The sequence below is a fragment of the Tenrec ecaudatus genome, chromosome 10 (assembly GCF_050624435.1).
Source record: "Tenrec ecaudatus isolate mTenEca1 chromosome 10, mTenEca1.hap1, whole genome shotgun sequence".
NCBI lineage: Eukaryota > Metazoa > Chordata > Mammalia > Afrosoricida > Tenrecidae > Tenrec > Tenrec ecaudatus.
This window is the reverse complement of record NC_134539.1, coordinates 62,709,511-62,733,344: the sequence shown is the minus strand read 5'-3', so window position 1 is coordinate 62,733,344 and position 23,834 is coordinate 62,709,511. Positions and strand designations below refer to the sequence as shown.

The 23,834-nt window shown below is 52.2% G+C and overlaps 1 protein-coding gene across 1 annotated transcript in view; it reads right to left on the bottom strand.

Moving 5' to 3' along the window:
- The window catches only part of OLFML2A (olfactomedin like 2A), a 34,825-nt gene extending 11,236 nt beyond the window's left edge, over positions 1 to 23,589 (bottom strand). Inside the window, exons 1-4 of the mRNA XM_075560485.1 lie at positions 23,436 to 23,589; positions 9,223 to 9,486; positions 2,551 to 2,658; positions 709 to 918 (exon numbers count right to left, since the gene is read on the bottom strand). Coding sequence (XP_075416600.1) covers positions 709 to 918; positions 2,551 to 2,658; positions 9,223 to 9,486; positions 23,436 to 23,534 — 681 coding nt within the window. The 5' untranslated portion in view covers positions 23,535 to 23,589. The remainder of the gene's footprint in view (positions 1 to 708; positions 919 to 2,550; positions 2,659 to 9,222; positions 9,487 to 23,435) is intronic.
- Positions 23,590 to 23,834: the final 245 nt, after the last annotated feature.

Below are 23,834 nucleotides of genomic sequence, written 5' to 3'. Positions count from 1 at the left end.
GCACTCATTTGGTGAGTGCCTACTGCAGGGAGGTGCCTTTCTTTATCATTTGTCCATCCAGAGAGGGCTCCTCTTCCTAAATTCCTACTCAGCAGGAGAGTCTGGGTTGTTGTTGTGTGTGTAATTTGTCTGCCTAAAGAAAGTGCCATTCCCAAATGTGTATAAAGGTGTGTTGTCTGGCTAGTGATGAAACCAGTATCCCAGCCCCCTTTCTGCTCTGAACTTGAGTTGGCCTTGTGGATGCTTGCAGCAGGAGCGTCCTCACCCCTGGAGGGGTTGGAGGAGCAAGTGTCAGTCTGCTGGGATCCCTGCAGCATTGCTCACCTACACCCACCCCCAGCTACCTGACCTAGACAGGGGTCCAGCAAGAACAGGGAGGCCAGAAGTGATGTTGCTGCAGCAGACCTGGTCTGCTAGGCCAGGTGGGTGCCCCATCCCTATACCCTTGTTCCCACCAGTTTGGAAACCTGGAAATGAGAATCGTGGCCTGGTTTTGAGACCAGGCCCTTTGATGAATACCTCTCTTTTCTCCCAGATTACCTGTCCTTACTACATGACAGGTAATTCAAACACCACCACCACCATCCTGAGCCATCTACCCCTCAGTCTTGCCCCAAGCCTCAGCCAAGCTGGCTGTCAGGTAGAAGTCCCAGCTGTACTCCCTAGCCCACCCACTTTCTGGGCCTGATCTTGGAAGCATGGCCTCACCTGAGACTTGCTGTCAAGGTCCGTGGCCGGGGCAGCAGCAGGGCCAGTGGCTTGGTCCTTGTGCAGCAGCTGGAGGCCCAGGCTGGAGAGCTCCTTCTTGATGCCCAGCATGATGGCCGAGTGGTTCTCATAGTGCTGCAGCTGTTCTGAGAGGTGGCGCATGCTCTCCCGTACCACCTCATTCTCCCGGCTCAGGTTGGTCTTGACGCTCTGTGGAGGTGGCACTCAACAGCTTTCCCCTGCCAGCTTCCTTGGATACCCTGACCCCCCGGGGAGGACCCCCCCAGCTTCCATTCGGAGGCTTTGCTGCCCCATCTCCTGCCCACGGTTTGGTGGTGGCAGTGAGTGGTGGCAGCGGGCAAGCACATGTGGAACCAAGCAGGCTGCTAAAAGACCTTGTGATTATTGTTCTTTCCAAGGCAAAAAAAGGATGGATTAAAAATTAGAAACTGCCTTATCCTGATCTTAAATTTTAAAAATACAAAAGGGTGCAAACCCCTGTGTCCCTTCCACCTGTGACTCTCAGTATGAGGTGGGCTGTCTCACTACGGGGATTGTCCTGTGCTCTGTAAGATGGTTGGCAGCATCCCTGGCCTCGACCCCTCCCCCCAAGTTATGACAACCAAAAATAGCCCCAGGAATTGTCAAATGCTCCCCCCCTTAGTCACACTTGGCTGAGAACTGCTGAAATAAGGGAAAATGGAGAAAAACTTGGGGCCTTGGCAGGCTGCTAATCCACCGCTCTCCCCACCTACCCCCGTGTCCTGAGGAGGCTGGTCTCCCCAGTTCCATAGAGTGTCAGCCAGCAGCTTTTGATTTCCATGGGGTTATCACTTAGTAAACCATGGTTGACAGACGCAAAGCATGGTTAATACAAAACAGAAGATAATTTTATTTTTAAATCATTTCTCTCTGGCTTTGGAAATAATTTCTGATTTGTTCCAGGCCTAGCAGGCTGAGCCTCCAGAGCATCCAGCTCAGAGCTCTGTGAAATAAGTTAGTATTTCCGGAGAATGCAGGCTACAGGCCAGCGGAAGGCAACTGCAGAGCCTGGCATGGACAGGAAGTAGTGGTGACAGCAGAAACTCCACAAACACTCCCTTTTCCCCCCACAGGCATGGACATGGCACAGGGCAGGCCCTCACCAAACCCATGATTGAATAATTGTGCCCTCACCTCTGGGGTTAATAAAGGGTTAAGCGCCCATCCTGGGGCACAGGATGCCAGGCGCCCCCTCCCTGTGGAAAGGACTTTGGGAAAGGAAGCCCACGCCTGCTCCTGGCAGCTGCATATCCCCAGGTTCCAAGCGGCCGGATGCAGGAAACAGGCGGAGGCCAGGCTGTGCCAGCAGATATGCAAACGTTGAACCTGAAGCCTGGACCCCTACACTACTCATTCAACACTGTCCCCATCTCCCGGAGAGAGGCCCAGCCCCCCAGCGTCTCTGCAGGTGAGTGCCGGGAGAGTTGTGCAGCCTGACCTGTCGGGGACTGTGCAGCCCTGCCCTGCTGCACCACTCCAGGGGCCCCTGCTGAGTGGCATCCTGTGTGAAAATGGTTCTGGGAGCTATACACTGGATGGGCCCTAGTCCTGGTAAACTGAGAACCCAGCTACCAGCAGGGCCTTCGCTCTCTGCAGCCCACAAACTTCCTGCGAGGCCTTGAGTAACAGATCTCTTCCCTTCACAGCTGGGCAGGTGACTTAAACTCCCTTCCCAGTTCCTTCCATTGACACCCAGCTTCCAATGGCCACCAGGATCAAGCCAGAATGACCTCAGACTCCTCAGACACCTAACTTGGCTCCTGTCACACCAGCCTGGCCTGCAGCTTGAGCCGCTCTTACCTCTTCCAGCGTGTTCATCTGGGAGGCCACTTTCTGAACGTAGGCGTGCACCTTCATCAGGTCCATGCTGTAGAGGGTGCCCTCCAGGAGATCCACCATGGACTGCAGCTGCCGGAGGGAGACAGGGTTGGAAGTAGGGAAGGGGACAAGAGGAGCCCGGCAACTGCTGAGAACTTGCCAGAACCCCATGGCTCAGAACCTCAGTGCTCACTAGAGCCAGCCAGCTATAAGCATAAGAAAGGCAACTGATTCCATCTCTCAAGCACTTAACCGTGCTAGGCACCATGGGAGAGCTTTCCTGAGCTTGCTCCTCACAAGTCCACGAGGTGGGAAGTGGTCCTTGAAGGAGCTCCATCCACATCCCGTGGAGGGCTCTCTTACTGTGTCTGTGTCCATCCCTGGCTAACTGTCTACACTTGGAACTTTCTTTGGAAGACTGCCCTAGGGCTACTGGAGCCCCTGTGTTCCAGAAGTGCCTGGGATTGGATGCCTGGCGCTGAAGCAATGGCTGACCAGGATAGGCACTGAAAATCAGCTGCCTTGCTACAGTGCGGAGCTGTGATTCACACTGCAGACTCCCCTGGGGACCAGCGGGGCTGAGGCTGAGTTTCTGCCAGATGTCACGCCCTTCCGGCTCCTGCCCCAGCCCTGTCCAATTCTCCCCGTATGCGACCAGCTTCTCCTAGAAGCACGCTCACAATAAATTATTTGCATACACAGTCTCACCTCAGGGTCTTCTGGTAGACACTCAACCTAAGTGAAGGAATGTGCTACTTTCATGCTCAATTTGCAGATCAGGAAGCTGCCGCAGCGAGAAGGGAAGCCCAAGGCCACCCGGCTGTTAAATGATGGAATCTGGGGCAGAACCCAGATGGTGTCAACCAAACCTCTTTCCTGGCCCATGTACTGCTTCTGCCTTGTGTTTGTAAGGGGAAACTGAGGCCTGAGGAGGGGCATGCACAGCAGGTCAGCAGCAGAGGCTGGAGTGCACCCAGAGTTCCCTGTCTGCCAGGAGCTCTTCCCTCAGCTGCACCTCACGCTCCCCTCCAGGTGCTCAAGAAGCCAAAGGGGCTGTCAGGGAAACCCTGGCACAAGGGCCTGGCTGGGGAGTTGCCCTCCTTTGGTTTCTGGGGAAGGACAGTTCCTCTGCCCACCCTCACCTGACCCCACTCTGAGCCCTGCAGCATTCCTCAGTGACTGGGCAGCACCAGGGGGTTCCTGCCATTGAGCAGAATCTGATCTCTAAAACGGAAGAAGAGGGGAGTGGGGAGCCCTTGTCTGCCCCCCACAAGCCTGATCAGGCCTTCAAGGGGCTGTCATGGAACCTCCGGGGCTCTGTAAGCACCATCTGAGACCCAGGCATGTACACCCCTCTGTGTCTCCGTTTCCTTCTCTGCAAAACTGGGCGGTTAGGTGCAGGAGCAGCATGGACGGGGCTTGGTGCCCAGTGGGGTGCACAGCAGTAGCATCAGCAGTGAGATGATTCTCCAGGGTGCGGGGTGGGAACTGCCCACTTTGCTCTGTCACCCTCACCACCACCAAAACTGATTCCCCAAGCCCCGTGCTGACCATGCCTGGGTAGAAATCTTTCTTTTTTTCTTTTTTTTGAAGACATTTTATTAGGGGCTCATACAACTCTTATCACAATCCATAAATACATCAATTGTGTAAAGCACATTTGTACATTCATTGCCCTCATCATTCTCAAAACATTTGCTCTCCACTTAAGCCATTGGCATCAGGTCCTCTTTTTTTCCCATCCTCCCGCCCCAATCCCCCCTCCCTCATAAGCCCTTGATAATTTATAAATTATTATTTTGTCATATCTTGTCCTGTCCAACGTCTCCCTTCACTCCCTTTTCTGCTGTCTGTCCCCAGGGGAGGAGGTCACATGTAGATCCTTGTAATCGGTTCCCTCTTTCCAACCCACTCTCCCTCTACCCTCCCAGTATCACCACCCACACCCCTGGTCCTGAAGATATCCTCCGCCCTGGATTCCCTGTGCCTCAGCTCCTATCTGCACCAGTGTACATCCTCTGGTCTAGCCAGACTTGCAAGGTAGAATTCGGATCATGATAGTGGCAGGGGGGGAGGGGGCGGGGGGAAGGGTGAAAGCATTTAGGAACAAGAGGAAAGCTGTATTCTTCAGTGCTACATCATACCCTGACTGACTCATCTGCTCCCATAGACCCCTCTGCAAGAGGATCTCCAGTGGCCAACAAATGGGCTTTGGGTCTCCACTCTGCACGTCCCCCTTCATTCACTATGGTAAGATTTTTTTTGTTCTGATGATGCCTTATATCTGATCCCTTCAACACCTCATGATCGCACAGGCTGGTGTGCTTCTTCCATGTGGGCTTTGTTGCTTCTGAGCTAGATGGCCGCTTGTTTACCTTCAAGCCTTTAAGACCCCAGACGCTATATCTTTTCATAGCCGGATACCATGGGTAGATACCTTTCTAAGGAGCTCTGGGGATGCAATGGTTAAGTGCTGTTAACCAAAAGTCAGTGGTTCAAATCCACTATTCAAAGCCACTCCATGAGAGACAAGATCTGGGATGTGCCCCTGCAAAGCTTTCAGCTAGGAAACCTTATGGGGAAGCTCTGCTTTGTCCTGTAGGCTCATGAGGACTTGCAATCAACTCAATGGCACACAACAGTAACAAGAACAACAGATTGCTTTCTGAGGCTCCTCAGAGCCCATGTGTGGCCTCCCCTGTCCTAAGGCTGGGAGGTAAGTCTTCTATGCGCTGCCTCTGCCTTTGCATCCCTTCTTGGCCTCAACAGATGTTCAATCTGGGCAGGCTCAGGGCCAGCTAGTAGAGATGATGACAAGCACGACAGATAGGGGACCCTCAGCATCCTTCACAGTCTACAAGGGAACACAGACAGTAGCACATAGACTCTCAGATCATTAGTGACAAGGACCTGATTTTATCTGGGCACAGGGTGGGTTAGGGCACACTGCCAGCACAAGGAAGGTTTATTTGAGCTGAGCTCTGAGGAAGGAGCACCCATTTGGCAGAGGCAGCAGCGGGGTGGGGGTGGGGGAAATGGTGGTAGTGGGGGGGACAGGGCAGGCAAAGAAAGCTGCGGGTGCAAAGGGCTCGAGGTGAGAAAAAGCGACACTCAACCTGACTGTGCACCAGCACTGGCCCAAGCCACATGTAACCGGCTTGGCCATTGTAGAAGTGAGAGTGCTTGTTTAGGAATCAATTGACGGACTACTTTTACATGTTGACTCTAGGACAGTGGTTCTCAACCTTCCTAATGCTGTGACCTTTTCATACAGTCCCTCATATTGTGGTGACCCCTAACCAGAAAATTATCTGTGTTGCTACTTCATAACTAATTTTGCTACTGTTATGAATCGGGTGACCCCTGTGAAAGGGTTATGCGACCCCTTTTGAGATAGGTTGAGAACCGCTGCTCTAGTAATAAAACATTGGATTCGTAATCTGTCTGTGTTTATTTTGTCATGTTTTCCCCGTAGTTCATTTTTATAGTGTTTTGCAAAAGTACTAGCTCATGACAGGTTGGAAACTGTTTTAAAGCGATCCCTTTGCACAGATGGTTATGAAGTATCGTGTTAGAGAAGCTGGCAGGCAGCCTGGCAGACTGGGAGAGAAGCACCCTGTGCCACCTTCACTCATGCCTTCTCTGCCTGGTGGGCTCCTGTACATCCTTCAAAACCCAGCTCCATGGTTCTTCCCTCCTTGGTGCTCCCACAGTTCCTGGGATATCCTTCAGGCCAGCACTAGTCACACTGCCATTATTAAGGTGAAGAGCTATGCTCCCTGCAGCCCTGGGAATTCTTCCAGGACAGGACCGTGTCTGGTCCATGCTCAGAAGGAGAGGGAGTGAAAAGGTAAGAGTCATACCCCGAAAGCCCGCCTGCCCAAGAAAGGGGGAGTTCCAGAATCCCCTCCCTACTATACAGACCCATGCAACTAAGAGCAAATCACTAGCTTAAGAGGCTGGGATGGCCTCCCACTGCACGTTCCCCTGGCCACCTCTCCTGACAGCTGCCCACAAAGAGCATCCTGCTGGTGGTAGCAGGTGTGGGGCTGAACAGGAGAAGTTCTTGCTCTGTCTCCTCCTGCCTATCCTGGCTCTCTTCTTCCTGGGTTCACTGGGTGCCCTCTTGTATCTACCCAGCTCCTGAGTGTTAGTGAGGAAGGGTCTTCTTTCCTCTCCCTGCACCTATTGCTAAATCCAGGCCACCACTCCAGTTCTGTGAAGATGAACAAGGTCCCCTAAGTTGTTAGGGCACCAAATAGGTCTAAGAGACGACAAGCTCCTGACTGAGAGGGCTGCTCACGGAGGCGTCCATGGGGCCAGGGGACGTAGTAGGGCATTCCTGGCTTCAGACTTCAGCTCCATTACTTTCTTGCTATATGGTTTGGGGCAAATCATAGACCCTTTCTAGGCTTCCATAGTCCCGGTGGCATAGTGATTACACGTTGGGCTGCTAACTGCAAGGACAGCAGTTCAAAAACACCAGCCAGCTTCATGGGAGAAAGACAAGGCTTTCTATTCCTGTAACAAGCCTTCGTCCCAGGAACCCACAGGGGCAGTTCTACCTTGCCCTCCAGGGTCACTATGAATCGACATCAACTTGATGATGATGAGCTGTTTTCTTTCTTTCTCCTCCCCCCCCCCCTTCCCCTGGCTTCAGATTCCTTCCATAAGGTAAGGACCACAAATTCTTCTCCAAAGGGTTGTGGTAAAAATGAAATTAGCCAGCACACATGAAGGGTTGTGTGCATCCTCATGTGAAACATGCTTCCAATTGGGTTATGGAAAGGTTGGCTTGCACTGAGGCGGCGCTTGTCCCTCTTGCCTTATGGCCTGGGTGCCTGAAGTCTGCAGGGCTACAGCTAAATCTTGGGAAAATGTGTAGTCGAGGGACTTCCAAGCTGTCAAGAGGCCACTTGACCTGAAAGCCAACACCATTACCGCATCCCATCCTCACATTTGGAGAGTTCTAACATCCATTCAAGGGCTACAAAAATACAACTAAAGTTAGAGACAAATTTAAGTGACCAGTTTTAGCCAAATGTCGGGAGTCAGTTCTCCACGAGACTCCAGCTTTTCTGCGTGTCTTGCACGCAGAAGCCCGGCTCGCCTTTGTTCTAGGCCAGGGTGCCAGGAAACTGTGGCTCAGGAGCCTAAGGCGGCTCTTTTGGTACATATGGGTGGCTCTGGAGCAAAACAGAACAATTGTAAGGGATATTAGTCAGCCAATGGTGATTCCATTAGTTGGTAAAATATATGTCAAATAATTTTAATCTTTTTTTGGTGGTAATTTTAAATTGTGAGGGACAAGATTGGTTCTTCTGTCTCAAAAGTTTGCTGACCCCTGTTCTAGGCTATCTGGTTAGACAGACAATAGCCTTGAAAGAGAGAGCGAGTGTTTCCTTCTGGGGCATCAGGCAGCATGCTCCATGTCCATTTTAAAAGATTTGGGTTCCCCAAGCTCCTGCTCTTTGTGTAACACAGCCACAGTGTGCAGGTCTTAGCTTGCCCTCACTGCTTTGCCTTGTAGGAATTAGAGCTAGAAGAAGGAGCAGGGACTGTGGTTCCCTTTGTCTCTGAGAGAAACGTCTCTCCTGCCAGCCTCCCCGAAACTGTGGTCAGTTAGTTTGTTAGCTCTCCACGAGGACAACATCTCAGACTCTTCACAGTTCTTACTCAACGGGTCAGCAGAAGAGAATCATGTATTTGGAGGAGAAAAAGATAGTCCCCAAAGATACCAATCGATCCAGTCCTTTACTCACAAGAAGGTAGGAGGACAAAGTGGTTTACAACCCATTATTTGGACGCAGCAGGACCTGGGAATAAATCTCAGTCCCACCACAAAGCACTGCCCTGAATAACATGGCATGGATTCCACAAAGGTTCCTGGCTGGCTGTGGGAACGCAGGCTAGCCTTCCTGCACCTAGCCACGTCATGGGCCTGGCCCAGTGGGGGTTGGGTTTCCCGAAGCGGTGCCTCTTTCTAACTGCCTACTCAAAGTGGAGGTCCTTTCTAAGTCACACGAAAGTCTGGTATAGCTATGAGCTTGCCTATCATGTGCGTGTGGGCAAGTGGCCTAAGTTCTCCAAACCTCAATTTCTTCATCCATAAAATTCGGACAATTATCCCGTATTTCACAGAATGGTTAGGAATATAAAGAAATATGTGCCGGATAAGAGGTTTAGCACAGCATCTGGTATGTACCTAGTGCTTTAATATAGAAAATATTATTGTTTCATTAAAAAAATACATCCCACTGCCATTGAGTTGATTCTTACTCATATCCACCCTATCTAGGGTTTTTGAGACTATAAATCCTTATGTGACCAGACAGCCTCGTTTTGTCCCTCATTGAGTGGCTGGTGGCTTCAAACTGCCAACCTTGTGATTAGCAGCCCAACATGTAACCCATGACACTACCAGGGTTCCTGGGTAAAACACAGGGCACTGGCCACAGGGCACTGGCATGTGTCGAAGAGGGTGGATTAAGGTGAACTAGCCATTAGCCAAGGAAGCCTGCTTCTATCACTTACTGGCTGGATGGTCTTGGGCCAGAATGGGTAGCCTGTTCCGTGGAGAGACGAGTCTGGAGCCTGGCCCCCCAGTAAGCACCCACCCGGCTGCTGGACCTGATCCGCCCCCAGGAAGGTTACCTTGAGGAGCTCGGGCGCCTGCTTCTTGAGCTTCTCCATCTTCCACAGGTTCTCGCAGGGGTTGAGCGAGGCGGGCGGTGCCGTGCAGGAGCAGCGGCAGTCGGAGCCAGAGCTCACAGTCTCCACTGCGTAGAAGTCCTCCACGCGCGCCTGCCCGCTGCGCACCCGGCTGCACGCGTCCCTGCTCAGCGGCCGCAGGATGCACTTGCAGCGGCAGTCGGAGCCCTCCGACGTCATGCGCACCTGGTCCACGTCGCCGAACACCTGTGGGGCCGGGGAAGATGGCAAGAAGGTCTCTAACGAGCAGCCACCAGGGTTTCCTGCCCCGCTGCAGGCAGGTGTGGCTGGAGGTGGCCTAGCGGGAGATGTCCTTAGAGGAAAGCAGAGACTTGCCAAAAATAGCATCCATGAAAATATTCATGGCTGTTGTGGAAAATTGGTCAGTTTCTCAACAAACAAAACAGAATCACTATACCCCAAACCAAATCTGCTGCCAAGTATTTGATTCCACCTAATCATGACTGTATCGACCAAAGTGGCACTGTTTCGTAGGGTTTCGAAGGCGGTCAGTTCACAGACCAAATTGCCTCCTCTTGCTCTCGAGGTGCGGCTGGGCGTTAGCAGCTCAGCACTTCAACCCTGGGCCACCACGGCTCCTCGCATGGCAGGTGACGTTCCAACGCCACTCCGAATGAATGGAAAGCAAGGAGGCAAGCAGGGACTTGCACAGGAACGTTTGCAGTGGCAACGTTCCCAACAGTCAAAAGGGGTAACCACCTGGCAGTGTATCAACAAATGGACATGTAAACAAAGTGTACAATTGGACGCTATCCAGCCACAAGAAGGAATAAAGTTATGAGTCTCTGAGAGGTACAGAAGACGGGTAAACACCTGACCACTAGCCCAAAGGTTGGCTGTATCTCTCTCTCTCTCTCTCTCTCTCTCTCTCTCTCTCTCTCTCTCTCTCTCTCTCTCTCTCTCTCACACACACACACACACACACACACACACACACACTCACCCTGCCACAAGAGGTGGCTTTAAAGGCAGGCCTGGCGATCTGGTTCTAAAAGGTCATAGCCTTGAAAACTCATGTCTCAGTCCCCATCTGCGCACGTGAGGTCTCCATATGTTAGAATGGAACCAACTGGAGCACACCACCACATGACCCAGTAATGCTCCTTAGGTATTGTATTTATCCAAGATGCACGCCAGTGGATGTTTAGGTGGAAAAGCTGTCGCCTGAAGGAATGACGTTCTGACATTTGCTACAACATGCCTGGACCCTGAAGACATTATGCTGTGTGAAATGGCAGATGCTAAAAGACAAAACTGTAGGAGTCTATTCACTTAGAAATATCTAGAATACTGAGGGGCCGGCCCCCATCCCAACTGTGTGGACAGCTGCCCCTTCCCCCAGAAGAATTTATTTCAGAGGACAGCACTGAAGCTGCAGCTCAGGAAGAGGGACCTGTCTGACCAGAGCACACGGGAACAAATGAAGGGGGAGGGAGAGAGAGTGGAGCACATCCTGGCACACCAAGCATTGAGGACGGCACACCAAGCATTGAGGACAATAGTCCCACTCAGAGCAGCCAATCCACAGAGAAGACCATATAGCCGGCCCCACTACAAGACAGGACATCCTTCACGGACCCACAGCCCTACAGGAGACAGCACTGGAGACACAGTGTGGGAATATAGACAAAACACTAAGGGTGTGCAACAGAACAGCAAGGGGAACAGAGCAACGAAGTCCCCAGGGAATACCAAAAATAGACTTTGGGCCAGGGCTTGGCACCCCATCACACTTGAGCGGAAAACACTCCTGAAGGCCAACAAACAGTCCTTGAACTACCTACAGGCTTTTCTTTGTTGTTGTTGTTTTGTCATTGGCTTTTTGTTGTTTTGTTTTCTTCTTTTGCTTTGTTTTGCTGTCTTGTTTTTGTGCATGTTATTATCTCCGCAGGTCTGTCTAAATAAGATAGGCTAGATGAACAATCTGGAGGAGAAAACAATGAAACTGATGGTTCTGGGGGCACATGGGAGAGGGGGAGTGGGGGAAAGGTAGTGGTGTTAACAAACCCAGGGACAAGGGAACAACAAGTGATCAAAATCGGTGGTGAGGAGGGTGTGGGAGGCCTGGTAGGGTGTGATCAAGGGTAATGTAACCAAGAGGAATTACTGAAACCCAAATGAAGACTGAGCATGATAGTGGGACAAGAGGAAAGTCAAAGGAAATAGAGGAAAGATCTAGGAGGCAAAGGGAATTTATAGAGGCCTAAATAAAGGCATGTACATATGCAAATATATCTCTATATGAGGATGGGGAAATAGATCTATGTACATATATTTATAGGTTTAGTATTAAGGTAGCAGAAGGACATTGGGCCTCCACTCAAGGACTCCCTCACTGCAAGAATACTTTGTTCTATTAAACTGGCATTCCATGATGCTCACCTTCCCAACACGATTGCTGAAGACAAATGGGTGCATAAGCAAATGTGGTGAAGAAAGATGATGATGCCCGGCTATCAAAGATATAGCATCTGGGGTCTTAAAGGCTTGAAGGTAAACAAGCAGCCATCTAGCTCAGAAGCAAACAAGCCCACATGGAAGAAGCACACCAGTCTGTGTGCTCACAAGGTGTCGAAGGGATCAGGCATCAAGCTTCAAAGAACAACAAATCAAATCATTGTGAATGAGGAGGAGTGCAGATTGGGGACCCAAGACCCATCTGTAGGCAACTGAACATCCCCTTACAGAAGGGTGTCAGGGAGGAGACGAGCCACTCAGGGTGCAGTGTAGCAATGATGAAACATACAACTTTCCTCTAGTTTCTAAATGCTTCCTCCCCCAACTATCATGATCCCAATTCTACCTTACAAATCTGGCTAGACCAGCGGATGTACACTGGTACAGATAGGAACTGGAAACACAGGGAAACCAAGACAGGTGATCCCTCAGGACCATTGCTGAGAGTGCCCATACAGGGAGGGTGGAGGAAGGGTGGCGTGGCAAGGGGGAACCGATGACAAGGGTCTACATATAACCCCATCCCTAGGGGATTAACAACAGAAAAGTGAGTGAAGGGAGACGTCGGACAGTGTAAGATATGACCAAATAATAATTTATAACTTATCAAGAGTTCATGGGGGAGTGAGGAAGGAGGGGGAAAATGAGGAACTGATGCCAGGGGCTTAAGCGGAGAGCAAATGTTTTAAGAATGATGAGGGCAATGAATGAACAAATGTGCTTTACACAATTAATGTATGTATGGATTGTCATAAGAGTTGTATGAGCCCCCAATAAAATGATTTAAAATATATCTAGAGAGGAAAATTCGAAGAGATCAAATATAGAGTCAAGGTTACCAGGGGACAGTGAGGGGGTGGAGAGTAGGGCGTTATTGTCCAATGGTTATAGAGCTTCTGCTCAGGTGACAAAAAATCTTGGAAATAGTGGTGATGGTTGCAGAATACTGTGAATGCAATGAAGGCCACTGACTGCATTACACAGTCTTAAACACGGCCAGTCTTACACTATCTGTGTTTTACCCGCACCAGCAAGCCTCTTACTCAGAGACACCCACCATCAGATGGCGAGAAGCTGTGGCAGAGAAATAGCAGCAGCATCGGCAAAAGAACCTGGAGATGGCCTGGTGGATTTCCTGGCCCATGGCACCACAAAAGCGAACGTCTCTGAGTAAGAGGCTTGCTGGTGCAGGGGGACACCTCTGGGCGCTCATCGGTGGAGCTAAAAAGCTTTGTAACACTTGCCCAGGTTGGTCAGAGGCAGGGCTGAGGGCTGGAGAGAGACCTCCCTGCTGGTATGGCCGAAAAGAGACTGTCCTGGTAGAAGAACTGTATCTTGAGTAGTTCCTAAACCTGAGTTATAACCTGTTACTTCCCTAGAACACAGATGACACAATCTTGCCTGTTGAAAGTGAGGAGGACTTAAAGCACTTACCGATGAAGATCAAGGGCTGCAGCCTTCAGTATAGATTGCAACTCAATGTAAAGAACACCAAAATCCTCACAAGTGGGCGGATGGACAACATTATGGTTTTCCTTTTGCCTGGATCCACAGACAATGCTCACCAAAGCAGCAGTCAAGAGACGCACTGATGTTATTACTTTGGGCAAAGCTGCTGCACAACCAACACCTCTTTAAGGTGTTGAAGAGCAAAGATGTCTCTCTCACGACCAAGGTGTGCCTGACCCAAGCCACAGTATTTTCAATCACTTCCTATGCATAGGAAAGTCGCACAGTATATAAGGAAGATCACAGAGTTGCTGGGGTTGGATTTATGGTGCTGGCAAAGAATATCCAATGCTCCAAGGACTGCCAGCAGAAGAAACGAATCTGTCTTGAAGCACAGCCAGAATGTCCTTTAGAAGGGAAGATGGCAAGATGTCATCCCATGCCCTTGGACATGTATTAGGAGAGAGCAGTCCCTGGAAAAGGACCTCACTCTTGGGAAAAGAGTGGTCAGTCAGAAAGAGGCAGGCTCCTGGTGAGCTGGACTGACGGTGGTTGCAGCAATAGGCTCAACCATAACAGCAGTTGTGGGGATGACACAGGACTGAGCAGTGTTCTGTTCTGCTGTGTATGAGGTCACTATGAACCCGAACCAACCAGACAGCCCTGAATCACAACAGCATTACTTGCCTAATAAGCCCCACCATTGTGAGTCTTTGTTGTGACTTCTAGGTGGCCATTGGCATGACTTATTGAACACAGCAGAGGAGCAAAGGGCTCTGCGGAAGAGCTGGCTGGTGTCAGACTTGGTAAAGGGGTTGGGGAAAGGTGGCCGTCTGACTTCACCTCGTAGAAATCTGCCATGGGTTGATGCTGGTGGTGATTCTCCTTCCCCAGGGAAGTCAGAGGAGGTTGGACCCTGATGCCATGCCATGCCTTTCTTACAACTACACTACAGAAGGGGACAGTGAGGCCCAGGAAGGGGCAGCAACAGGCCTAAAGCCACGCAGCATCGAGGGAAGGAGGGAAGGAGGCCATGGGAGGAGGCAGGTGACCTGAGGTCTGGCATAGTTTCCCTCCTGGTCATTGGAGCGGACACATTTCTTCTGCCAAGAACTGTTGAGAGTCACACATAGTTGTAGCATCTGGGGACTGAGGGCAGGGCAGGGGCTCCCTGGCAGTCTGAAAATCCAGCATGGGGATGGCGTTCAGGCAGAGTGGGGTAGGCGCAGAGGCCGACGGGAGAGATGCCCAAAGGCAATTGTACAATTGTACACCGGTGGGGTTCCTTTGGGGGTGATGATTATTGCCTGGAACTGGGTAGTGGTGATGGCCGCATTATGAATGTACTACCTGCCACTGAAGTGCACACTTTACGATGATTAACATGGGGGATTTTGCGTTACGTCTCTCTCCCCACCACAAAAGTAAGAGGAACGAGAGTCTTTTATTGAGTGCTCACTATCCTGCACCTCCTTTGCTACCCGTGAATGGGAGGATAACATTACCTCCCAAATCCCTACCGCGGCTCTCAGGCCTCTGTGTGAGTTCCCCCAACACCTCCTCTTATCATCATTCTCTTCTTCTTTTTAAAAGTTTTTTTTTCACCCTTTTCTTCTGAAGCCTTCATCCTTTCCAGCCTCAGGGCCTTTGCACACGTGGCTCCCTTAATCTGCAGTGCCCATGTCCCGGATATTCTCATGCCTTACTCCCTTACATAGTTCTCTGTTCCCATATCGTTTCCTCTGGAGAAGTCTTCCCTCACCAGCCACCTTCTACCACTCTCCTTCTCCCTATCCAGTCTTTGCTGTTCTTTATTAAACCTAGGAGCTCCTGGAATATACCCGTATTTGCTTATGTTCTGTCTCCCTGACCTCACCGTTGGCACCATTACAGGCAGGGACTTCGCTCCTATGATGCCAGAACAATGCCAGCTTGGCCCATGGTAGGTGCTCCACAGGCAGCTGTTGGTTACATGAGCCTGCGCATCTGGAGCCTGGGTTACTAGCTCTAAGACCTCGAACAGCTCATCCCCTCCCCAGTAAGCAGGGCTCTTGCTCCACGGGGTTTTATCAGAATTGAATGAGTTCATTTAGGCAAAGAACAGGGCTGGCACACAGTGAGTCACTATTTAAGTGTCAGCCATTATTAACAGATATGGAAATGGAGCCTCTGAGACATGAGGTCATGTCCCAAGGTCAGACAGCTTCAACGTGGCAGATCCAGCTTTGGACCCAGTTGTAAATCATCATCATCGCTCTCTGCTGCTTCTCCTGCAGACCTGCTTCCCCACGCCCTGTGGCAGGATATAAACCTCTCTCAGGGACAAGCTAAGGCAGGTTCAAAACCTCTCTCAGTGACAAAATTCGATATTCTTCACCAGCACCATAAATCATCTGCAGTGCCACATGCCCAGGTTCAGGCACGGTCACTGGCTGCTGGGGGCAGAAGGACTTGGCGCTCACAGGAGTGAGCACTGAGAGCAGGCTCAGGTGCCAGGCTCAGTCACCACCTCAGCTGGTCGTGCCCTGACACATCAGCTGGACACCAGAAGCCCGAACGAAGGTCCTCTCCTAGCTGCCTCTGCCAGACCACTTTGGGCTCCAAGTCCATGGGATCAGCTCCTTAAGCCTTGAGCTAGGAAACCACCAGGCCTGGGTGAGCCTACAACCCCCTTGGGCTTTCTGGCAAGCCCAATGCTCACACGTGTCTGCGGTTCCTGGGCAAGGGTCTTAGACACTTGCTTTTGATCAAAGTCTCAGATACCTGCTTGAGCCCTTGGCCTCTTTCAGGCCCTGGTGAGAGCTCGAGGAGCAGAAGAAATAGACTGAGGTGTGCTTTTGAGCTTCCCAGCCATGGCGAGCTCTGGGAGACAGAGGAGGGCACACACAAAGACTGCCTGCAGAAGGGCACCTATGCGCTCATCTTTAAGGAGGAGAAGGACATTCCAAGGAGAGCAAGTAAGATGTGTAAGGAAAGCGAGAGCCTGGCAATTTCAGGGACCTACAGGTGGTCCAGGATCCTGGTGGCTTAGTGAGTTATGCCTTGGGCTGCATACCTAAGGTCAGCAGTTTGAAGCCACCAGCTGTTCTGAGGGAGAAAGAGGAGCCTTTCTATTTAGGTAAACTCGTCTCAGAAACCCACAAGGGGCAGTTCTACCCTACCCTACAAGGTCACTATGAGTCAGAACAGACTCAATGGCAGTGCGTTTGAGAGAGGCGGTTCATTACGGCTGGTCTTGGTGGGCAGCCTGGGGTGGCAGGAGTGGAGGCTGGGCATGACAGCTCTTCAGCTGGCACGCTGGCTGAAGAGTTTTTGGCTGCTTCTTGAAAACACTGGGGAGCTATAGGGGACATTCCAGCTGGGAGAGTAAGGGTCAGCGCTGGATCGGAGCTAGCTCATTCAGCTGCAGGTGGATGGACTGGCACGTCGAGAGGCCTGGCACCCAGGAAGGAGCCTCTGGCACTCACCGAGTGCTCAGGAGGTAGGGAAGTGTGAGGACTATACCTCGGGCCACCAACAGCTGTGTGCCGCTGGCTGGTGATATAAGTTCTCTGTGGCTCAGTTTCTTCATCTATACCATGAAGAGCTGTCCGTGCCTGCCCAAAAAAGAACTGTGAAGACTGAGGGATGGAATGCCAGTAATATGCTCACACCACTCCAGCCTCTGAGAAATAGTCAATGTGATAGTATCAGCAACAGGATATAGCTGTTATTGCTATTAGTATTCTGAAGAGGGGGTGAGGTTCCTCCTTAGAGATGCATGGTGGCGTAGCGGTTACGGGTTGGGCTGTGATCCTCAAGGCTGGCAGTTCGAAACCACCAGCAGCTCTGAGGGAGAAAGACTGGGCTTTCTACTCCCGTAAACAGTTACAGTCCCGGAAACCCACCGGGGTTGCTGAGCCAGCACTGACCTGATGGCAGTGAGTAGTAGGCATTCTTAGCAGTGTTGGTCAGGTGAGAAAACAGTGACTTGTTCAAGGGATGAGATTAGTGGGCCCCTGCTTTTTGTGCCTGGGAAGGGGGCAGGGTGAAGTAGCCAGAGCTGTGTGGGAGGGGTCAGAGATTAGTGGGAACTTTGTCTGGGCTTCCGGTGGGCAACGAGGACCCAGGGCATTGGGAGGGCAACGTTCCCACACATGAACGCTGACATCACCAGGTGGAGGGGCCTGAACCCAGTGGAATTCCTTCCCTTTGAGGCTTTTGGGGTCCCTGCTCCTGCTCTGCTGGGATCCTTTTGGACCTACCCCATTCATTTCGGACCTGAGGACCCAGTGGTAGTGGCTCACTATGGTGGGTGTCATCCAGTGTGGTGACACATGGAATCACACCCACCTGGTGGGTAGGGAGCTCACCCGCCCAGCACCCCCCCATAAAGCTCCCCACAACTCTTCCCCTCTCCATTGGCCAAAGTGGTGGAGTCTCTCCTTTCTAAGCAATGGGCAGGCCTTGGCCCACCTGCCATCACCTTGAGTGGTGGGGGAGGGGAGGGAGGAAGTATGTGTGAAGACAAGGTACAGCTTTGGTGACAGGTGATACTAAATCTAGTGATGCCACTGTTTTGGTACCACCCACCCCTTGTGCCTGCTGCCACACAGGCCATGGACCCTGGGGTCATTTGCTTTCACCCCCCTCCCATACACAATCCCCTAGTTATGACACTGCCCAGTGGGCAGATGTCGATGTGTTCTTCATGGCCAGGCCAGAGACTCACCCTTAGGACCTAGCCAACCCCCTAACAAGCCTCCACGCCTACCCAGAAGAAGCCTCCACATCAGCCCGCAACATTCCTTCCCTCCTCAGATGAGGTGCCACATCCTGGGGAGAAGTGGCCAGGCCCTGACGTTGGCCAGGAGTCTGCAGAGAACCTCTGCTGCCAGAAGTCCTGGCCTCCCAGCTCAAAGCCAAGCCTCCCACCACTGCCGGTCTACCACGGCCACTCCCGCCTCAGAGCCTGTCATGCACCTAGGCCCTACACCCTGTGATTGCCGAGGAAGCAGGGTGTCCGGCCAGGGCTTAAATCCCAGCTCCCCCTCCTCCTCCCTGAATGGCCTGGAGCCTCAGCTTCCCCATCCGTAAAATGGGGAGAATAACAAGTCTCCCGAAGTTTGTTGTGAGCCTTAAACATGTCACTGCATGCAAGGCACAGAAGCTGGCACAGTCCTGACTCATGGTGACCCTACATAGAGTTTCCATTCTGATGGAAGACAGCCTCTTCTCTCTCCCACAGAGTGGCTGGTGGGTTTGAACAACCAACCTAGTGGTTAGTAGACCAATGCTTCTCTGACAGTGACACCTCATGTCTCACAGCAACCCGATAGGACAGAGTAGAACTACCCCTAGGGGTTTCTGAAGCAGTAAATATTTATGGTAGCAGAAAGCCTCATCTTTCTCCCCCCAGAGCAGCTGGTAGATTCAAACTGCTGACCTTATGGTTAGCAGCTAAATGCATAACCTACTATGCCACCATAAATTAGCTTAGCAGTAGGAATCAACTAGATGGCAGTGGGTTTGGTTTGGGGTTTGGACACAGTACCTATTAAAACAGCCATCACCAACTTCCCCTCACATTTGCACATCATTTTTTCTCTCTTTGCATTCACCACCACTCCATTTCAGAAATCTAAGCATCAGAGAAGACTAGGAGCTTGCCCAGGCTCACAGTCTGACTACAACAGCTGGTTTACATGTTATCCCTCTTATGGCCACCCACAGCCACCAGGCAAAGGCTTCTCTATTTCTCTTCTAACTAAGCAGGAGCAGATAGAGCTACGGTCCTGAATAGGGGCGCAGTGGAGCAGAAGACCGGGGCTTCTCTTGGGTCTGACCCACCTACCCTGCTGGTTCTGAGGGCAGCAGAAAAGTGCTCATCTCAGCTCTCCAGCTCTCCTGGCAGCATCACTCAGTACATCCTGCTGCCAAATCCCCCAGAGGCGTGGGTGGTTTGTGCTTGAAAAGGTCCCTAGGCATTTGTAAGGAAATCCCACACTGAGATGGCCAGAGTTTTCTGAAGGGTGATGAATATATCTGACTGGGGGTGGTGGGGGTGGAGGGGTGGGTGTGAAGGAGGGGTCAAGGTGGGAAACAATCCAAGGGCGGAACAGGTGGCATCTTGGCCAACCCAGTCTCATGGTGAGGCAATTTCCCTGGAGCCCACTGCCATCTGAACACCTTCCACATGTACCCCCAATGATCCTATCAAAATCGGACCCAGGATGGCCTCTCTTTTCCAAAGCCTGTGTCCTCCTACTCTCCTGCCCAACTGAAACCTCTGAGACTACCTCTTACCCTGGACAGCCCATCAGTCACCAAGTCCTTCTGATCCTCCCTCCTAAGTGGCTCCTATTTCTGCCTCCTGGTCTTACCCAGAGCCCCGGTGGCATAGTAGTTACACCTGGGGTTGCTCCCTGTAAGATCAGCAATGTGAAACCACGGGCCATTCTGAGGGAGAGGGCTTTCTACTCCTGTAAGGCGTCACACCGTCGGAAACTCACAAGGGGCAGTTCTAGCTTGTCCTTCAGGGTCTCTGATGAGTCAGCATGCATTCCAAGGCAGTGAGGTTTTTGTTTTTTTTGTTCTGGGGGGGCAGTTCCTACTCCATAGCCACACCCTAGTTGCCTCAACTGTTTTCTTACAAATGCAGCAGCCTTCCCTCTGCCATTTTAAACTTCTTTTTGATGATCTATGTTCTGCTTTTGCTCCACAAACTTCCATGGCTCCTCATCGCTGCCACCGATTCTTAATTGGAGGGTTGACCTTAGAATTATCTGGGGTGCACGTGGGGAATCCAGATGGTTAGGCCCTCCTCCCCACTCCTTGACTCGGACTTCTGCAGGGAAGGATCCAGGAACGGGGATGTTTAGAAAGCTCTCAGGGCCTTGTGGACATCCACAAAAGGCATTGCCACGCTCCTCAAGTTCCCACTGTCTAGGCTATTTGGGCAGTCTCCACCTGACTCTTTGGAGCCCTGGTGTTTGAGCCTGTCAAATGGGGAGGAATCACTGGAGTCTCAGAGGGCTGTGTATGCCCCAGAATGGAAGCGCTGCCCTAAGGGCTAAGCACACTGGGTGCTTTGCTCTGTTTATCAGTCAAGGAGGCTGTTGGAGCAAGACATTCCCTGCAGAGATAGAGCTGGTGGGCTGGGCCTGGCCCACACTTCATGTGTATCAATGGGCAGTCTTGTCTGAATAGACAGTTCCCAATTATACCCAAGGCAAGCGCAGGTCTCAGAGGCACACCACCACCTAAGCTCCAGGGACAGCCTGGATTGGAACCTCTGATCCAGCCTGGGACTCCACCAGGTCCCAGGTCCTCCAGGTCCTCCGGGTTTCCTGTCCTTGGGTCCCAGTTGGTAGCCAGCAGACCAACTTGCATGACTGATCTCTAAGTGTGTGGAAGAAGTGTGTGGTGCCAACTGCTCTTGCACAAATGAGGAAACTAAGATGGAAAATTCTCCACTATATTCTAAGGGGTAGGGAACATCTGGCCTGCAAAATCATCCATACTAGCTAAAATCATCACACACCTCACCAAAGAGAAGCAGTTCCAGCCATTGCATTAGGGGTGAGTTCATGAAATGTTTGACCAGGTGGCCCCTGAATGATGTTAGAAATATCCAAATGGCCCTGGGCAGAAAAAAGTTTCCCCACCCCTGTTCGAAGGCCACACAGCAAAGAATGGGTCCCCAGAAGTCTCTGGCAGCATGTCTAGGTGTCATGTCCATTCCAACTTCCACACTGGGAAAGCCCCTCAGAAAGATAAAGGAAGCTCTGAGCTCCCTCTCACTTCCAAGCTGGGCAAAGCACTTCCTTAGATGGAAATGGCAAATCCGGTTGAGGAAAGGAGAGGAGAGGCCTTGCTAAGCACAAGACATTAACTCGTACTGAGGCACTGGCAGAGACGTCATGTTCCGTGGCAGGTAGTGAGGGCAAGCTGCCCTTGGAGCCCCAAGCCTATTGGGCAGAAGACAGGCTGGACCTTCCAGGAACAAGTAGGCTGAGGAAGAGGCCAACTTTAGGGCCCTAGGTAAGCTTTAAGTCCCAAACTGATCTCCAAAGGGCTTGGCCCTTGACCTCAGAGAACGCCTGCCTGGCTAGGAGAGGAAGGAGGAGTTGTTATGGGGGAGGGAGTGGGTGATAATGAAAACAGCTCTCCACAGAACTAGCGGGATGTGCTAAGGAATGCTAGTAAATTCAGCCTCAGCTGGCTGAAGAGTGTGTGTGTGTGTGTGTGTGTGTGTGCAGGGGGCAGGGAGCTGTTTAGGGAAGAGCTGTGCTGGGTCCCCCAGCTGCTTCATCCTCGAACTTTATCCTTCAAACTTTAGGATTGCACCTCCCGCCCCACCAGCCCCAGCTTGCCCCAGCCAACTAAACACACACATACACACACACACACACACACACACACACACACACACACACACACACACACACACACACCCTAGCAAGTGTTTGGCTGACTCACTACATAAACAGCGCATTGGGTTTTCTTTGTCTTTGCTTTGTTTTGGATGTGAGCCCTCCCCCACCAGCATGACAGCCTGTTTATAGCTTAGAGGATGCCCAAGACCTCCCAGCCAGCATGGTGAGAGGTGGCAGCCAAATGAGGTGCATCAGTGGGCTGAGGGTTTTGACTCCCTTGTTCCTCTTGCTGAGCCAGGTCACAGAAGCCTGAAGAGTCTCCTGTGGGCGGGAAGTTGGGGAGATAATGTTTTTCAAATGGGGCCCCTGAGGCTCCAAGAGAGGTAAGGACTTGCCCAAAGGAATGAGAGAGGAAGTGCCAGAACCTAGGTCTCTTGAATCCAAACTAGCTGCTTGTCTTGACCCCTGTTTCTCCATCTGTGAAATGGAAATAAAATGCATTCCTTCCTTTGTTCACTTCAGTTCTGCTAGTGCTTACTCCTTATTTGCCTGTCTTGGGGAGCGGTGTCTGCCCTTGACCAGTGTTCAGACTGGGCAGTCTCACCTTCTTCTAGGGAAGAGACTGGCAAGGCACCAGGAGAAGGCACTTCCTGGCTTCATGGTCTGAGAGTCCCAGGATGGGGAGAAGATGCCCAAGACCAGATATCCCTCTTAATCAGACTTCAGAGTGGCAATTCACTTAATCATGTGATCTTTCTCTCTCTTCCCCACTGGGACATTCCTAGAACCTGCTTAAGTGGTTCCTGTTCTGATTGACCCCCTCACTTAAAGTCCCTATGGTAATATTCCAAATATTCGATCCCATAATCAATCACAGTGTTACTTATAGGGCACCTCTGGTGGCACTCAGGAGTTCTGGCGTTGCCGTTAGTTAGGCATTGGGCTGCTAACCACAAGGTTGGCGTTTCAAACCCACCACTCACTGCAGAAAGATGAGACTGTCTATTTCCATAAAGATGTACAGCTCAGAAACACTATATAAAATCACCATGAGTCGGAATTGACTGGATGACAGTCAATTAGGCCCCAGGCGTGGTGCTAAGCACTTTACAGGCATGATCTCATTCCAACTGCAGGGAGTGGGTACTATCATTATCTATGGACAGGCTCCGGGAGCTGAAAGCAGGCGCCCAAGGTCACCCAGCTATGAATAGTAGATGTGGAATTTGAGTCCAGGTATGCTTGGTACCATAGTCGCAAGAAGTCAGGCCACTTTTGTGGACATCTGGTCTTCCACAGGTGCACCGACCGCTGGCACAAGCACCAGCAATTAGGTGGAGCCTGCAGCCCAGTTGGCTACATCGGGGAAAGATGGACGGTCCCCCGCATGGCCTGAACGCCTGAGACCAGGGCCTACTGCAAAGCGAGAGTCACTGGAGGCAGGTCCCAAGAGGTCTGCCCCTCCGTGGCTCTTCCAGCTCTCTTGGTTGCCCCTGTCCAGCGCTCCCAGGAACCCCCTCCCTAGGCTGGGGCTGTGTCTTTCGCCTGCGCCCTTCCCTAGCTTCCAGCTCCCCGGGCTCGGGTCCCCGGCTTCAGGGTGGACTTCTGCTGACACCCCGACACCCCGCACCGTGCTGGGTCTTTCCTTACACTCCGGGTCCCAAGCACGCCCACCATCTCCAGCGCCGCTTCCCTCTGCGCTCTTCTCCCGGCGTCTCAACCCTGAATTCAGCTCCGGCGCTGAGCTCCAGGTGGGGCTCCCATCCCGGGGCTCCGGAGCACCCTCCCCGACTCACCCCCCCCCCCCCGGAACAGCGCCCCCTCGCGCCGGCTTCCCTCCCAGAGGCGCCGGGGGCCGCGCGGAGCGCGTACCTGGGTCCCGGCGCGCGCCGGGCGAGCGCGCAGTAGCGGCAGCAGCAGCAGCAGCGGCAGCGGCAGACACCGTAGGGAGAGCGGCCGGGGCCGGGCCATGGCGCGCCGGGCACGCGAGCGCAGGCGGAGGAGGGCCGCGAACGGACGCCGGGCCAGCACGGTCCGCACTGCGAGCTCGGCGGCGAGGCCGGGACTGCCCGCCCCGCGCGCCCCCCGCCCGCTCCCGGTCCTCCCCGCCTCCCCTTCACCCCCACCTCTCTGAGCTGCCTGGGCGGGGCTGGGGCTGGGTGGAGTGGCACCCCGCCCCGCCCCGCCCGCCCGGGCTTCCAGTGACTCTCCCAGGGCACCCCAGCAAAAGGGTCTTTTAGAGAGTCCGCAAGAACCGTGGAGTCAGTTGGA